This window comes from Lipophrys pholis (genome assembly GCF_963383615.2).
Source record: "Lipophrys pholis genome assembly, chromosome: 17".
NCBI lineage: Eukaryota > Metazoa > Chordata > Actinopteri > Blenniiformes > Blenniidae > Lipophrys > Lipophrys pholis.
Window position 1 is genome coordinate 8,360,573 of NC_137643.1, and position 18,049 is coordinate 8,378,621.

An 18,049-nucleotide genomic window follows, 5' to 3' on the forward strand; every position below is an offset into this window, starting at 1 on the left:
TAAGCGTCTGTGGTTGCCAGTGGCAATGCTTCCATGGACGTCAGACTGACGCACATGATTCGCAGTACAGTTCTGTGTGTGGGAGGAAAGAGCAAAAGCTTGGAGATACCAGCTTGCTGCGAAGGACTGTAATTGTGCTGCCAGTGTAATCATGTCCTGTAGTGCAGGGTGTTTTAGGTCATTGAACATAGCCTGAAAGACTGCAATACTGATCAGAGACTGCATGAATATCGGTGTGACAATAAGTGGAATTGAAAAGCATCTCATGAATATGCAATGAAACAAATGTGAAAATGAAATGTACTCACAGAGAGATCCTGCCCTGCATAGTATTATGTGCTGTTCACATTTTTTATATGTTGGTGCATACTGACGGATATTTTCTTCCTCATTTTTCTGTTTTTTCTGCAGCTCCCCTTTTGATTGAGACATGTACTGTCTGTTATAGTAAAAACAACAGTCCAACGATATTTCAGAGGGGGTGTGAAGATAACGTAGAGATCTGAACAAGTGCAGTAACTTGCAACAAAGAAGTCACTGTAGTAACCTGATTCAACCAGCAAGCACAGTCAGTTTTAACGCCAGCCTTCAACCAAGCCGACCCAATGGCGTGGTCAGCTGTTATCGGCCCCTGTGTGGCCCTTGTCCTGCTATTCTTCGGTTCGACCTTCTGCACGCCCTCCGGCCCCGCCTCCGCCACCTGTGCCACCCTGGAGCAGAGTCGGTTCTTTGGTGTTTTCACTTCTGCGACGGACTTGCCCTCAACACCATGCTCCTGGACCCTGCAGAATCCTGATCCTCGCCGCTACACCGTCTACATGAAAATCACCAAGCCTACTGATTCCTGCGCACCCCGCCAGATCAAAACCTTCCAGTTCGACTCCTTCATCGAGACCTCCCGTACCTACCTGGGTATGGATAGCTTTGATGAAGTGGTCAGGTTGTGCGATGCTTCAACCACTGTGACGTACCTGGAGTCAACCAAGCAGTTCCTGCAGATCCGCAAGGTGGCCCCAAGAAATGCCCTGGCGATTGTGGAGGGGGAGAATGATGTCAGTGAGTTCAAGGCTGAGTTTCTGGTTGTGGGAAAGAGGAACCCAAGCATGCCTGCCTGCCAGATGCTGTGTCAATGGCTGGAGAAGTGCCTGTCCAGTAGCACCCACGACTATCCCTGTGGTATCATGAATACACCCTGCCAGTGCTGGGAGGTCCCAAAGAGGAAGCCAGGAAGCTGCTACAGGGGTGGTGTCTATGTCGAGAAATGCATTCCTGTTCCCAAGGACAGCGAGCGTGATGCTGAGATTATCAGTAAGTTTGTAAAAATGACTGTCTTCTTTCATTATTGCATTAAGAAAAAATGTCCAAACATGTAAGCTATATCAAAGCAAAGAAAAACAGTCAACTTTTGAAGTTGTTGTGATGTTTTGTAATGATATCCACTGGGATCAAGCGTTAATGAAGATGTTTATGGGGTTTGTGTCCTCTAAGACCCCAGTGCTCTGCAGGCTGTCTCCAGCTTCCAGTCGCTCCATGTTTGTGTCTTAGGAGCCGCTGAACATAATGACCCATGTCTGTAGGGCAGGGATACAGGCCGAGGATGTGCAATTCACTGCCACAAAGCAATGAGTAGTAAATCAAAGGTGTTAGAGAAATTTGCCAGTGCATCTTGAAACCTAATTGGCAAGACTGCCTGAACTGCACACATCACCAGCTCTCAAATTTGACTTAGGCAGGGTTGTCAGGTTTAAAGGTTGGCAAGAGGTGTGGGTTTTAGGGGGGGATAGAGGACATAGGCTGAGGAGGCAGTAAGAGCACAAAGACCTCACAGTCAGCTGTTGGCAGAAATCGAAATGCTGCACTTGCGGTTGTCATAGCAACGTATTAGTCAGCCTCACTCACAACTCTGCCATCGTTCTCATCCAGTGATTAAAAGCAAACAATCCCCATTTTAAATGCAACTAGGTATCAACTTCAATGCTCAGTTCTACTCATAAAAATTCACTCTTGCTTATTCTCAGAAAAATAAAACAGCAAATGACAGTCCCCTCCTTTTCTTATATGCAAAGTTAGAAATGCTTGGCAAACAACACTTAACACAAAGAGTGCATATGATTTGTAAATCGTGCAGACTTAATTTCAGTCACATTGTTGTAAGGCCATGCAAAGCTGTCAGCAACCTTGCTCATTGTTTCTCCTCTTCTTTATCTCTTTCTGCAGAGGGCTGGGCTGGCTGGGGCCGCTGGTCTGTGTGCACTCAGGAGTGCGGCGGCGGAGTCCAGGTGCGCAGCCGATCTTGCCAGCCCGATGATGAAGTGTGTGAGGGAACAGTTGAAGAGGGGCGTTCTTGCAACCCTCAGCCTTGCATTGGTAAGGAGACTGTAATTGAGTCATTCAACCGAAAGCACTCATGCAGATGGCTAAGATTCAATGCAATAATTGTACAATCTTCAAATTATCATAGGGAAAGAGCGCAACAAGAGCCAGGGTCTGCGTGCCATTGTTGGACTGAGGAGAGACAACACAGATGATTCTAACCATGGAGTTGTTGCCACCCAGACAGGTGAGATATGAAGAAGGTCTATGCATGCATACAATGAGTTCTCAAATGCAAATTCTGAAAAGTGCATGAATACATTTTTAAAAATGCATGAATTCAGTCACACAACTAACAAATTACTATCTTTGTTCTTTTGAGTGTTCTGATTTTGGTCCTTAAATTGATCTTCCCCTCACCAGATGCCAAGATAAATGAATGGACCCCATGGAGCACCTGTTCAGTTACCTGTGGGGAGGGCTGGCAGAGTCGCACCCGTGTCTGTGCAACATCCTCCTTCAGCACCCAGTGCACCGGACCTCTGCGTGAAAACCGGCCCTGCAACAACACAGCTGTCTGCCCAGGTGAGTGAATGACTTCACAACTCCAGAGAAAAAAAAACTAAGTGTGAAACAAACTTTTATCCAGAAAATGGAGAGGATGCTTCTTTCTGAAGTGTGCAAAGAGGTGGAAGCGTCTTTCTTATAATGACTTCCTCTCATGTAGCACCATTCACAAAAGAAAAGTAGATAATGAGAAGCAGTGACATTATAGAGTCATTTTGAGCTGTCACACGCTGAGATTCAGATTGTGTGGTGGAAAAGAAGCAGTTCAATATCAAGCCAATTTGTCTAACTGCTCTGTGATGTGGTGTGGAGGACTGCACCACCTAGAGGAGAGTTAACAAAATGTTCCTATATGTCACAGACAATGTTTGACATTGTTCCATCCAATTATTATGAACCTTATTTTTAAAAAAGGATACACCTTTGTGTTATGTGTGTAGTTGATGGTGCTTGGGATGAGTGGACCCCCTGGAGCCTGTGCTCATCCACTTGTGGTCGTGGCTACCGTGACCGTACCCGCACATGTAAGGAGCCCCAGAATGGAGGACGGCCTTGCACTGGCCCCACAAGACAAACCAAGTACTGCAACATTGCTGTCTGCCCAGGTGAGTCAAGAAATGCAAATGTTATATTTAAAATATGCCAGTAATCCACCCATTGTTTTAATTCACATTATGGTCAGTTTAAAAAGTCCATGACAAAAGACGAGTAATGATGATTAACCCTTCAGCTCACTGATTCACATGTGAGGAAGAATTAAAGCACTTAGTCACACCGCCACTACCACAAACTGTAAGTGCAGGGGCAGACTGACATCTGACGCATCTGAATAAAAGCCTCTGTGTGTATTAGTCAGTGGCTTTATAACAACTGCCAGTGACTCATACTGAGCTCAGGGCTATTCTGCGCAATAGAAGTTTCTTTTTTTTCTGCCACCTCCTCGTGTGCAGAATTTTTTTTTCTTTTAAAAAGTCTTTTTTTAAAAACCACTGGGGTTTGTTGGCGTTTTCCCACTTTATCCGGCTTTACCACATGTGTGGTCACAGTTGAAACAATATTGAAAAAATACTGCCTTGTTCCACTTGCATATTACCATAAACAGATGTCCCAGTGCACAAGATATAAAGTAATGAGCAAAGGCTTTATTGGGTGATGATTTTATAAATCAACTGTCACTGATAGACTTGGGATATTAAGTCATCTTTAATTCTGCATTTGGCATAATAGACATCATCATTTGGACCAATCCTACTTTGTTTTTAATACTAAGCACTGTACTCCACCTGTTTTATTGGCTAATAAGGCAGAATGTTCCAGCATATTTGATTGTTTTAATCTAATCAAAGCAAAGTTGAAGCTGCAAAAGGAAACATTTTTTTCCTGTCCTCAGTTATTATCTGTTATCTTTTATGCTCACGGCTTTTTATTTAAAAAAATCCATATTTAAAGTTTTCTTTGCAGCATTGCTCTTAATTTTGACCCCCCCCCCCCCCCCCCCCCCCCCCCAAAAAAAAATTGGCTCACTGGCTCTGGCAAATCAAGTGCATTCGCGCTGATGATGTTTGCTATGACATGAACTTGAGACCAGTTTTAAGGACTTTAGGTCTCAAATGCTGATATGCACCTACAGTCATGCTTGCAGGACAAATAACAGAGATCTAACTTTTTTTTGCTTTTTAATAATTACTCAGTAGAAGTAGGCCATGTAAAATGGCAATAGCATCAGCTAGATGCCAATAACCTGAGGTTCCATTTTGTTCCTACACAAGCTGTAACTCTCCTGCGTATATGTTCTTCTGCTTCCCTCTAGTGGATGGATACTGGACTGAGTGGTCTGCCTGGACTGTCTGCACTGCCTCTTGCTCCAATGGTACCATGGAGAGGACAAGGGATTGCAATGGACCATCCTACGGAGGCTCTGAGTGTTACGGCAACCCCAAAGAAGTATCCAATTGCTTCCTTCAAGAATGCCCCGGTAAACATATAGTAAAACTCCCATCAATGAATCAAATATACTGTGCAGAGTTCATGGTGTTAAAAATAGATGTTTTGTCTGTAGTTGATGGGCGCTGGCATGCCTGGAGCACATGGGGAAGCTGCAGCAAGACTTGTGGTGGAGGTATCCAGCAGAGACAGAGAGTTTGTGAAGGGCCTTTCTTTGGAGGAGATGCTTGCCCCGGTGAAACCGGAGAACAGAGACGCTGCAATGAGAAAAGATGCCCCGGTTAGTGGTGCCACCAGAGTGACTCAGTATTGTGTCAGAAATATTCCATTTAAATACTCAAAAACGATGAATTGTTAATCATATCGTGCACTATTCTTTTAATCTGTCAGAGCCCCATGAGATCTGCCCTGAGCAAAACACTGGAGATGTTGTGTGGAAGAAAACCCCCGCTGGAGACATGGCTGCCGTTGCCTGCCCCGCTGATGCCTCAGGTAAACGGAGAAAGCAGTGGTGCCAGTTGTGCTTTTCCTTTTCAGTGCCAACCTATCTTCCCTGGCTCACAACAAGTGTCTGCTTTTTTCTAATTAACAGGTCTTATTCTGCGTCGGTGCACCCTTGACGCTGTAGGACTTGCCTCCTGGGAGAACCCAACCTACATCAACTGCATCTCCAAGAACTATGGGAACATTCAGACACTGGTGAGCCCTAAAAAACAAATCATAGATGAAATGCCAAGTGCCTAATCTCTTTCTATATTCTACAGCAAAGTTCTCAAAACAATGCTTGAGATTAACCTCTAGGCTTTTGTCTGCAGTCAAAGGACTACATCTCCAAAGCACTGCAGGGGCAGAGTGTGGACGGGGTCGCTGAGGTTATTTCACGCCTGAGATTCTCATCTGATGATGGAGCCAAATATAGTGGTGACCTCCTGGCTGTCATGGAAATCCTGAGAAACACCACTGAACTGTACAAGGGAACCAGGCTGCGACTGAGCAATGCAGATATTGAGGCAAGTTTAAGTGTGGGATCACTCAAGGGATGAGTTGAATGCACATATTCTAAGATAATAGACAGTGACCCTTTGGAAAACATTTGACCAAGAATAGTTTCTAATCATGTCTGCCTCTTTTTAATGATCCACAGAACTATGTCCAGACCATCAGCAACTTGTTGAAGGAGGAACATCGTGACAAATGGGAAGAGGCACAGCTGGTAAGTGATAAGAGGGTGTGCAATGTGTTTGAGCGGCCCAGAGTGCACATGAGCAGGACAGAAAATCCATCTATTAAGTTAGCATCTTCATGATTGGATGGGTGGGAGAGACACACAGAGGGAGAGTTGTGATGGTGTGTGTGACATGTGTGTGTAAGTTAAAGTACGGAGTGCTTGACCATATATTACTGACACAGTCCAAAATGTGAGGTTATTCCCCAAAATGTGTAACTACAGAACAACTGTGACAAAGTATGATAAATCAGACAATTAATAAAATGTGCTTGAAATCGTCACACTAATCAACCAGCAGACTGAACAGGAAGTTGGCTTTTTCAACCACCTGTCGACAAAAGCGCCTTCTAAATGAGTTCGCAGACAGCAATTCCTGATAAAAAGTAAACAGAAAGTAAACACATATCTGAGCACAAACTGAAACCAGGAGGGTAAATTGCCAAAAAGCTGCAACATAAAGAGCTCCAAGGTGACAGCAAGAGAGAGCACGAGAAAGCGTGACATCAAATCAGGAAAAAAAAAATCACTACTCCCACTCTGCAATCTGTGAGTCTCCTGCCATCCTACATACTGATAGCCGTTGTACGGAGACAGTACATTCCATGCGAGTACACACCTTGCACCCACATCACTGCAGTTCTGCGTCAGAGACACGCAAGTCGAGTAGCCCTCCCTTTCACTGAACAAGAGAGAGGACAAAAAAAAAAAAAAGTATGAATCAACAGCCTGCCCATTTATGGCCTTAAGGAAGCTCCGGGGTTGCATAGCAGCAAGAAATGCGTTTTTCTTTTTTTTCTTCTCTTTTCATTCGGCTGCAGAACACACCGATAGAATAAGTAGTAGGAGGATGAGCAAAAGAATCGGAAATCTAGGCATGGACATGGAGTGAAAAGATTTTGCTCTAAGTGTGTAACTAAAACAATTTTGTAAAGTGCAGGAGTTGTAGTACAACTTGGCCCTGTCCCTTCCCCATTTTTGTATTTCTTAGTGTTCTTAATATATGTTTTACTTTTCTATCTAGATGGGTGCCACTATCAAGGAGTTCCTGCACCTTGTTGAGGAATCTGTGAACATGATCGGTATGCAAATGAGCGGATTTCAGGATGTTTACGAAGTCACAGAGAACTTAGGTAAGCCCCGATTCCTCCTGCCGGTCGCTCTCTTGTCATGTGTAGTCACATTGAGTTATCTTTTCACCAAAATCTACATACATACCTACAACAGCAGCACACTGCCAGATCCATGAGCTTTATCTTTTTGCATGCACCAATTCCAACAATTGTGCAAATGCAAGTATATTCTGCATAACAAATTCCAGAGTTTTACTCAAACTTCTTGATGTGCCATGTACTGTAATAATAGCAGTGTGAAATGCAAACGTCACACACTGAATCACTTCCCACGACTTGTGTGACTGTGTTTGGCTCATTAGATTTGATGTTCGCACAAGATTTAGTGAAGAATTATTACAATAATCAGATATCAGCATATGAAGCCAGACTGTCTTTAGTTCTGTTTTATTCAATTCCGATAAATTAACAACTATAAATGTCTATTCCTCTCAGTGCTGAGCATCCACAAGCGCCCAACAAGCACAAGCTCCAACTTCACCTTCCCTGTGAAAGGCTGGAGGGGCATGTTGGAGTGGGTGAGAGGCTCTGAGGAAAAGATCTCAGTGTCCCGCGATGCTCTGTCCATCGAACAATCAGGTAAGATTCAACTAATATACTTTTTTTTTTGGTCATCATTCAATGTGCAGTTTGATGAATTTGAGTCTAAACACACTTATTTTTCTTCCAGATGGCAACGATGCTTTTGTGACCGGCATTGTCCTCTACAGAAACCTTGCATCCATCCTCTCCTTCCAGAGGTAATACAACGCCTCTGTTTTTTATACGCATGAAATTGGCCTTCCATGAATAACACTCTCTCGTCACAAGATGGCGCCCCTTGCTGAGAGACACATTTTTGTATCCATTTAGAATCTCACTCTTACAGTTGGTCCATACAGACATTTTATATCTGACCATTACCACAGTCATTCTGCTATGGTGTCGATTTTATTCCACACTTAAAATGCTTTTTTCCTCTTTTTTCCACAGCAACACAACACTGCTCAACTCAAAGGTGGTGTCAGTAATCGTGAAGCCCACCCCTGCTCTCCTGTCATCCCCCGTTGAGATCGAGTTCCCTCACCTCCATAATGTAAGTTGATGATGACGATCTAACCTAATCTAATCTAGATTTATGAAAATAGCAGCTCCCCCTCCCCCCTAGGTGTGTACTCACCACAGTACACACAGTGCCTGACATTTTACTGACATTTGCTGTGACACTGTGACTTTTACTTTACTTGAAATCCGGCAAATCTCACAGCATAACCAAATGGTCAGTTGACGGTGGCAAGAAATCATGAACGATAATGAGCCTCTGCAGCTAGAAAAGAAGCTGTTTTTAGCCCCCCACATGTACTACAAGGGAACGTGCTAAGGAATGTGGGCAGGTGACTGGCAGCAAGCTGTTGCATCTCACACGTTAATGGTGAGATGTCCTGGCCCCCACGTTTCTCATTTCTGCAGAGAATCCTAACACTCTCTTCTCCATCTGCCTCTCTTTTGCAGGGCACGATGAATGAGACATGCCTTTCATGGGACGAGAGCGACGCGTAAGTCTTGACAACTGTTTTTTTCTTTTTTTTTCTTAAATGTGCATCTAATCATCAGTCACATCTATTTTCGGTCCTGGGTGGGCTTGTCAGGTGATCTGGTGCTTGTTGTTATTTATCTCCTCACTTAAAGCGGAGGTCCTTTCAGTCATCCGTCTGTCACTGCATATGAACATCCAATGCCCCCCAGCCCTTATACTCACCCGAGAGAGACGGAGAGAAAGAGAGAGCAATAATGTTTCATCCATTTTTCATGTCAATCATTTCCAACAGCAGGCCAGCTCGAAGCAGCAGCCCTCAATCAGCTGCCTGACATACTTACTGCATGGAGCACACACTTAAGAAATGACAGCCCTAATGATCCTCAGTGGTTTTAGCTGAGTGACACCTCAGTCTGATCTGACAGTCTCCTCCACTGCTCTGAATGAGCTACAAAAACTCACAACAATCGTCACATACGGCAGAGCAAACTGCTCGCAGTGTTAGTCGAAAGAAAAGGGGCACCTCTGCTTCATTTAGTTCATGTTCACATGTCAGAGCGGAGGTTAATATCCTTGGTGTTAGAGAGTTTTTAAAGACATTCACATGCAATTGAATGACTGCCCCAGGCCCCGCTGTGCCCTCTTCAACAATACACAGGTGGACCATTTGCATTTAGATGGATTTGTATACTTGTGGAGAACTGATAAAAGATGAAAACGCACGTGCACCCAGACACACACCTAACGATCTCACCGAACGACCAGACTCCGAGTATAACCATAAGCAGAAATGAATTGGAGGAGAAAAATGTAATTAACTCATAGGCTGTCAGAGGGAGGGCAATGTGCCTCTAATCAAATTAGATTCATTTTTGACAGCAGATGTGATTAGAGGCAGGATAGAGACAATGGAAATGGCAAAGGATAAAGGTCTGGATGATGGCAGTTTTTGGGGGGGGGGGGCATTTTTTGTTAGCAGAGTTTCACGTGTCTGCGATCATAAGAAATGCTTCATTTGCCTCTCAAATGTTCCTGATTATCAAAATTGCGACTGATAAAATGATCTGCAGCTCTTTTTTTTTTTTACCACAGAAAGAGACTCAGACATGCTTTTTAAAATGACTTAATGCTACGATTCAACATGCAACATTTAACTCATCTGCATAATGTAACAACTCAAGTGCAGTGCACATTAAACTGTGCAGTCAAGTCTGCTTAGATTTCAAAAAACCATCATTATTATTTTGCCTTGTGGCCATCTTCCCATATCATGATACTGAGCATTAGGCCGGACCTGCTGGCGATGGTGCTCTCTCTCTCTCTGTCTGTCCTCATAAGGCCGTCTTTACCCTTGGGGGTGGCGTTCATTGCCTTATACTCTCTGCACTCTGACATTTACTGCTGCTTAGACAAAGATGCATGTAGTGCTCCTTCATAAAAACTGACAAATAGCTCTTGATTTATATTGTCTTCATCTTTTTTCAAAATGAGAGAACATGCTGTACTTGATTGGTGTTACCCATGCATCATCTGGCATCTTTTGAGAACGGGGCACATACCATGATACAGATTGTGTTAATCATTTCTTATATGAAGGGCCATGATGAATAATTATGACACAGATGGCTATTAATCACATCTATTGGAAGACTCCAAATTAGCATTTCAAGTTAATTTAAATATGTTTATTTCTTCATTTTGATTGCAAGATATTATGCAAAGTGAACACTATATATATATATATATTTAATATGCTATATAATATTCATATAGAGACATTCACATGAGTGGTTCGTCAGATCTCTCCTCTCCTAACCCGTCCTTTCCTTTCCTCTCATCCCTCCTCTCCTCTCCTCTCCTTTCCCTCTCCTTGCTGTGCAGTTCCTCTCTGCTCGGGTCTTGGTCTGCTCGGAGCTGCAGAGCGGTCCCCGTTCATTCATTCAGAACCAAATGCGTGTGTGACAGCCTCTCCACCTTCGCCATTTTAGCGCGCGTCAACTTCGACTCGGTAAGTCATCTGTCTGATCACGATACGGGGTCGATTTTTCCCTCATTTTCCATACATCTTGCATGTTTGCTGCGGTGTGCATGTGTGTGTGTGTGTGTGCGTGTGCGAGTGAGTGAGTGTGTGTGTGAATGCGGAGCGCTGTGATGAGAGTACTTGTTGTTTTCGAGCGGTTTGCTGTAGCGCTCCTTTGTCTCCGTGCAGGTGCTGCTGCTGATCGCAGAATCGCAGCTTGCCTGTTAATACCGAGGCGAAATTACCGAGCAACACGTTGATTTGCATGAATTGCATTTAAAAAAAAATTATTTTTTAACGAATTTTGCATGTCGATTTATTTATTTTGGTTCAGCAGGAAATTGTTAATTCTATGCAAATTTGCCTGCGGGCAGGTCGCGACATTTTTTTAGGTTAATTATTATCGCTGCAATTTGAATCAGTCTATACTTTAATGCATGAACATTTCCCTCGTTAAAGTGTTTATTCAATCACCCAGAACGACTTTTTGTTGGCTCGTTGTGTTATCTCTGCATGCGTCTGGTTTCCAATCGATCCTGATTATTGATGCACGTCCAACAGAACTATGCAGACTTGCTGTGGAGGAACTTGCATTTCGATGCCCCAGAATGTGGCATTATGCATCGCTGTGTTTTATGCGACAATGTGTAATTTTCCCCTTCAGACCGTGTTGCCTCTAAAGCGGCTCAGCTCGCCTGTTGCCCTGGCAACGGCTTCTGCAGCGCAAACTCGGCCTGTGTGATTTTTTTTTTTTTTTTTTTTTTTTAACTGAGACGCTAAAGGAAACACGCGCACACACGCGCGCGCGCACAGCCCCCTCCACCCTCTCTGCACAGAGGAAATGGCCTGTCCATCTCTGCCCAAATCTGCTGCTTGCATACAGTGAGCACTCAACAGATGTCTATTAGTTAGAGGAGATGCACATCTTAAATGTGCAGTTTGTTTTTCTGCAGCCCATGAAATTGCACTGCAGTGCTTAAGTTTAATGCATTGAGCCTAGTTATTTTCATTTCGCCCTGCCTCTTGTTTACGTCTTTGATTAGACTTGTCCTGCTGTTGCAGTCTGTTGTGTGTATATATATACATATATATATATATATATATATATATATATATATATATATATATCCCCTGCCTACCTCACACTACAGTAAAAAAAGAAAAATGCAGCTGCGCCCATCATCATTTCTGCCAATATCTCTGATTTCTCGATTACATCCACCCCCTTATCCTTCCTCCTTCCTCTTCGGCCACAGCAGCAAGTCTGTAAATGCCAGAGAAGCGGACCAATGAGAGACAGCCGTCTGGTCATGCACTGATGGTCCCCCCCCCCCCTCGCCCAGCTCACCATCCATCCTTTGATGTGGGCTGTGGACATTTTCAATAATGTCTTCCTGCAAGTCGTATAAGGAACACTGAGACAGAAACAGATACTGCAACATGGTCTAATTTTAAGGAGTCCTCAGGCATTATCCATGTTGGAAACATGATGTGCGAGATGCGCACATAGTTCATACAGCCGATGCCATAAACCATCACTGTTATCTGTTTCAGATAACAACTGAAAACACCTATTGGTGACGGCACTTTTTTTTTTTTTCCTTTTATTCGCTTAAAATGGGAGCAAGTGTCTCTGTCAAGGACAGCCAGAAGACAGGCTTCATATTTAGGTCAAACTGGCTGTCTGGATTTCACTCAGCAGCTCATGGTGCGAGATTCAGCCCAGATATAGACTTGGGAGAGGAGGGAACAGGACATACTGTATCAGCCACAATATTTTTCCTCTCCCTCGACAGGACAAAAGCTGAGGCGAAAAGACAACTTACCACTGCGGTCTGCCATCTGTTTTGATGCACTTCTGATGGAGCTGGATAGATAGTTGAAACAAATTTGCCACGCTAAATTAATCTTTGGCTGCTATAGGCTGGACTGCACCAACTGTGCTTCGATGCCAGAAAAGCCATTGTGGAGCAGAACAATCCTTCAAGGTTCAGCATTGTACCGATTAAATTCAGGGAAACCATCAACAATGGCAAGCGTATTAGAAGCTGCAGGAATTTATGGCCATCATCAATCAAAAGAAGGTCAAAGTGATGTATATTTCTTTCCCATCTAGCAGTACTAATTCAATATTTTAGGATTTATTACATCACAGCAACCTTAGATTCTTTCCAATCTTTTCCCATCCGAACAAATTATTGAAGATACATAACCACTCTATGTTCCAACGGGGTGTTCTTCATCAATATCACAGACGGTTTTCACACACTTTGTGGGGATGACAACTTCATCAGAGGTGTTAGATTAACTTCAAACCCAATTAAAGGCTCAAGATAAAGTGTGAGACAGCCGAAGGTTATAAATGCAATGTACTCCCACACTTATCTATTATAGGGTTCGTTTGCCAACAATTGTGGCTTGTGAAGTTTCAAAGTGCAGATATTTGTCTGTACAGCAGTGACACATTGGCCCTCCAGGTGATTCTGCTGCAAGAACGGCACGTAAAACAAAAGCCCGCTTCTGTTTCCTCCACCAGAGGCTCAGTGCCGAGGCCATTTGAAACATGGGACGGTCACCGCCGCTGGCAGTGACAGGCGCTAAGCTGCTGTCAGAAATCAGAGGTGCAGGTGGTGGCAGATTAATGCACAGGTGATAATGGTCCACCTGTTCACCCCTCCAGGGATCGACGGGGGGGGGGGATGCTGGTTGGCACAACTTCAGTAAGAGAGTGAGAAAATAATAAAAAGGTGCAAAGAGGAGATTAATAAGAGGAGCATGGCTGTCAGTGATTAGAAGGTCGCTGCAGCAGCTCAAACTTACGACCGAGCACAGCATACCACACCCATACACTTGTTTAATGGAAAGAGAGATGTGTGTGTGTGTGTTTCCGTTCGCTGACTCAAAGGCTCAATGGTGAAATGCAGCGACCCCGACCATTTGTTTAGTTTGCTGCTCGATCTTTATGACATGTTCACCTTGAGGTCACCTTGCCTCAGTCGTGGCCTGATTGTGCCATTCAACTGTTTGCCTACAGGGAGCCGTCTGCTATTTCAGATAGCGCACACCCAGAAGCATCATATTCTGAGTTGGTGTGTGTGCGTGTGTGTGTGCGTGTGTCTCATCTCTGGTTTCCTGACTGTGTGTAATTGTGTCTGTGCACTTTTGAATCCGTTCTAAGAGCTATGTTTGGTCTTGTCTCCTCTGTGTAGATCATGGACAAGGCACTGCTCCCGTCCGTGACTCTCATCGTAGGCTGTGGGGTCTCTTCTCTCACCCTGCTGCTCCTCATCATCATCTATGTCTCCGTGTGGAAGTAAGTATACCCTAAGAGAAGCATACAGCTACTTCATCCTCCAATATCATATGGTTTTTCTCTATTGTTTTGTCTTCTACCTGAGTGCTCATCCCTAAATTTGTTGGGTTTTTTTTTCTCCGTTCCATAGGTACATCCGCTCAGAGCGCTCTGTTATCCTCATCAATTTCTGCCTCTCCATCATATGCTCTAATGCCCTCATCCTTATCGGACAAACTCAGGCTCGCAACAAGGTATGGCATTCTTCTTACCAACCCCTATCTCTATTTTGTATCGTTCTGAAGCTCTTCGTTTTGACAACTTGGACATCTCAGTGCCACTGACGGTGATGTCTCATCTATCCTCTCTGTCTCCTTTCTCCTGGGCTCTCACAGGTGGTGTGCACTCTGGTAGCTGCTTTCCTGCACTTCTTTTTCCTGTCCTCTTTCTGCTGGGTGCTGACAGAAGCTTGGCAGTCCTACATGGCTGTCACTGGTCGTCTGCGCAACCGCATCATCCGCAAGCGCTTCTTGTGCTTAGGCTGGGGTAAGCATCTTTGCATTCATCTCTTTTATTACCTGTATTGTGTCACTTTTCTCCATAGCTGTTTTCGAGGGTGGGTATAGTATTCAGACTCTAATTCTTCCCCTTTTCCATAATTTATTCGTCTCACAGGCCTTCCTGCGTTGGTGGTGGCCGTTTCTGTGGGTTTCACAAAAGCCAAAGGCTATGGCACTGTCAACTAGTAAGTTGAAACTCAGCCATGGACTTTCGCATCTTCTATTCTTTTGCCCTCATTTGAAAATCTCTGGCCATAGTTCAAGTATTAATATTCTTCTTTGCCTCTCTTTTTAGCTGCTGGCTGTCTCTTGAGGGAGGACTCCTGTACTCCTTTGTTGGCCCTGCTGCTGCTGTTGTTTTGGTATGTATCCTGACTTTGACATACATGGCCTGTTTCTAAATGCATTACTCGTTATTACCTTGTCTCATCTGTGATTTTGTTCTTCTTGCAAACAGGTGAATATGGTCATTGGTATTCTAGTCTTCAACAAGCTGGTATCCAAGGACGGCATCACCGATGTCAAACTGAAGGAGAGAGCCGGGTAGGTCTTATTGATCTCCTGCATGCACTCAAATATTTTGCTTATCGCCCTCATCAGTGCCATTACAGGTTTATTGATGATGTGCTTTGATATCAAGCTTCACAATCAAACAACAGGAGTTGTGTCTAATCCATTGTTTTCTCACCCTGCAGGGCATCACTGTGGAGCTCCTGTGTAGTTTTGCCGCTCTTGGCCCTCACCTGGATGTCTGCTGTCCTGGCCATCACCGACCGTCGCTCAGCCCTCTTTCAGATCCTTTTTGCTGTCTTTGACTCCCTGGAAGGCTTCATCATTGTTATGGTGCACTGCATCCTGCGCAGAGAGGTAAGAAAATCAGATAAGATAAAATGGTGGCAATAAAAATAAATAGCAAAGTTGATTTGGTAGTTTTGTTGTGAGATTACCTGAGCCTGAACACTGTAATCAATTTTCTGTCCATTTATTAGGTTCAAGAGGCTGTAAAGTGCAGAGTAGTTGACCGCAAGGACGATGGAAATGGAGACTCTGGCAGTTCCCATCACAATGGCCACACCCAGCACATGGTAAATTTCTTGGCTTATTGCCTTTTTAATGTCTTGAGTGCCTCTTGCATTTACCACTGAATGAATATGTGCATACATTAAACACTGATAGAATGTTTTTTGTTCTTTCATCAGCAGTCCGACAACGAAAAGGATGGAGATTCAAGCAGACAAGGTGCGCGTCCCTTTTACATCACTTTCTTGCCCTTAACCATTTTTCCATTTGCATTTGAGTTTCCGTGAACCTTTGCTTTTAAAACATCCAATCTTGCATAACAAGAGAGCACATTTTCTGAGTGTGCATCCTGACCATTTTGTGACTCTTGCTTGCATTTTCTCTTAAAAGGAATGAAGAGCTCCTCTGAAGAAAAAATGCCTCCACCCCAGATGCCCCTCCCCATGGGCTCCAACTTCCACACTCTCCCGTCCAACCCCCACAAGAGTCACATGCAGGCCGTTCCTGAATACTCCAGCCACACTCTTACCCTGAAAAGAGAGAAGAGTCGGTTGGCAGGAGGCGTCGACCCATCATGCGGGAAGCCCGTGTACGTCTGTGAAGGAGAGCTCTTCCAGCAGCTCGATGCCGATCTCGCTCTGGTTCAGGCTGAGGGCAGCGTCTCCGACGGCAGTGGCTACGTCCTCATGCCCAACACCACTTCTACCCTGAGGACCAAGCCCAAAGATGATCCAACAAAATACAACATCAGTGTGGAACAGATGCCGCAGGCCAGACTCATGCACCTTGGTGGTCCTTTCGCCGAACCACAAGCTGCATTCGGGATGAAATCGATCCCCGCTGACCAGGTCAGCGTGTCGTATTCTGAGAGGGACTCACCCATCCAGAACATCCACAACATGTCCAGTGAGTCCCACATCACGCACAGCAGCCTGGAGAACACCTTTGAGTCCATGAACTCCATGATGTCCAAGAGTGAGACCATCTCCACCCTTTCCATGAGCTCCTTAGAGGTAAGAACCATTTAATTTGTTGTTTTCTGCTTTCTCAATGCAAAGCTTCAAATCTATATTTGTGGCTAAACCAACTCTCTATGTTCTTTTGTTCTTTGCAGAGACAGAAATCCCGCTATGCTGAGTTGGACTTTGAGGTAAACATTGTTCTCATACATGTTTTCAAGAATTAAAAAGACATGTTATAAATATAATTTTTAAATGAATAGTTCCCTAATTTGGAAAGGTTTTTTTTTGTTTTACAGAAAATAATGCACACCAAGAAGCGCCACCAGAACATGTTCCAGGACCTGAACAGGAAGCTACATCATGCTGAGAAAGACAGAGAGTCTCCTGCCTCCGACAGCAAGGTAACATATCATCTTAAGTCACTCATCACCCACACTTCCATTGGCATGCATTTTCAGGAAAAGTAGAAGTAAACAGAATAAAAAAAAAAAAAAAAAAAAAGTAAAGGCAGAAATGGAGGCAATGTAAAAGATAAGATAAAGATTCTGTGACGTGAAAATGACCTTTTAAAACAAATAGCACGATGAATTGTGGTTGTCAGCATAATAAGGTCATTTCACTAAAGATGTATTTTCTTCCTTCCTTCTTACAGTCTGTGAGATGGAGTGTGTCATCAGGAGGAAGTGACAAAACGAACCACAGCGTGAGTGTTTATATACAACCTCACCGTTTTCAAAAATTACAAACTTTAGATGAGACGCACTATCATAGTATAGCGCACATGCCTCAAAGAAGAGTCATTTACCCAAATGGCAATCCAACTTTCATTGTTTAAAAATCACTACCAATAAACTTCATTTGATTTTGATTGGATCATAAATTGCTCAGGCCGGACGAGTGGCACCAGTGCTAAAGTGGCTCCTCTTTGTGTTCCAACAGGACAAACAGCAGGGCACTCTGGAGAGGCCATGGGAGGGAGTCCGGGGAATACCACAGTCACCCCCAGCATGGGTGCGCAAAGACCTGGAGCCCTTAGCCGCCTCACCTCTGGAGCTGCACTCTGTGGAGTGGGAGAAGACCAGCACCACCATCCCTATGGTGGGGCAGGACATCATTGACCTGCAAACAGAGGTCTGAGGGAAAGAAAGGCGGCTGGCAGAGCCACCTGATTTCACCTCGCTCACCTTTTTGGTTTAAGAATGGGATCCTATATGGATAAAGTATAGGAAGCCAAGAAAGAGGAGGAAATGCGAAAGTAGGTCCCAGAATCAATGTCTTCAAACCCTCAGCCAGAGCAGGAAAGGAAGGAGTGGACGAGGGATGGAGGAGTGGAAGTGATGATGCTGGGATCAATAATGTAGCTTCTCTGTGTAGACTCGCCAGCATCTCTTGTCAGAGTGCTCAAAGGTGAAAGGGTTAGTGGAGCAAGCAGTGGCATCCATAGACTGGGACTGTCTGTGGTTCCATTAACGCTTCACTGGGAGTTGCCTGAACCAC

The 18,049-nt window shown here is 44.2% G+C and overlaps 1 protein-coding gene across 1 annotated transcript; it reads left to right on the forward strand.

Annotated features, from left to right (window-relative positions):
- Nucleotides 1-605: 605 nt before the first annotated feature.
- LOC308123309 (adhesion G protein-coupled receptor B1-like) lies at nt 606-17,689 on the forward strand (the record flags this gene model as incomplete). The annotated part of the gene is made up of 31 exons (XM_080485728.1): nt 606-1,308; nt 2,218-2,367; nt 2,462-2,560; nt 2,737-2,898; nt 3,321-3,485; nt 4,691-4,855; nt 4,940-5,104; nt 5,215-5,316; nt 5,417-5,523; nt 5,640-5,834; nt 5,969-6,037; nt 7,074-7,182; nt 7,618-7,761; nt 7,853-7,922; nt 8,155-8,257; nt 8,674-8,717; nt 10,580-10,706; nt 13,928-14,031; nt 14,162-14,264; nt 14,406-14,556; nt 14,686-14,755; nt 14,866-14,932; nt 15,028-15,113; nt 15,266-15,437; nt 15,560-15,655; nt 15,770-15,809; nt 15,981-16,603; nt 16,705-16,740; nt 16,849-16,953; nt 17,205-17,255; nt 17,492-17,689. 31 exons carry the CDS (start codon nt 606-608, stop codon nt 17,687-17,689), a joined length of 4,581 nt encoding a protein of 1,526 aa, XP_080341854.1.
- Between the last annotated feature and the right edge of the window lie 360 nt (nt 17,690-18,049).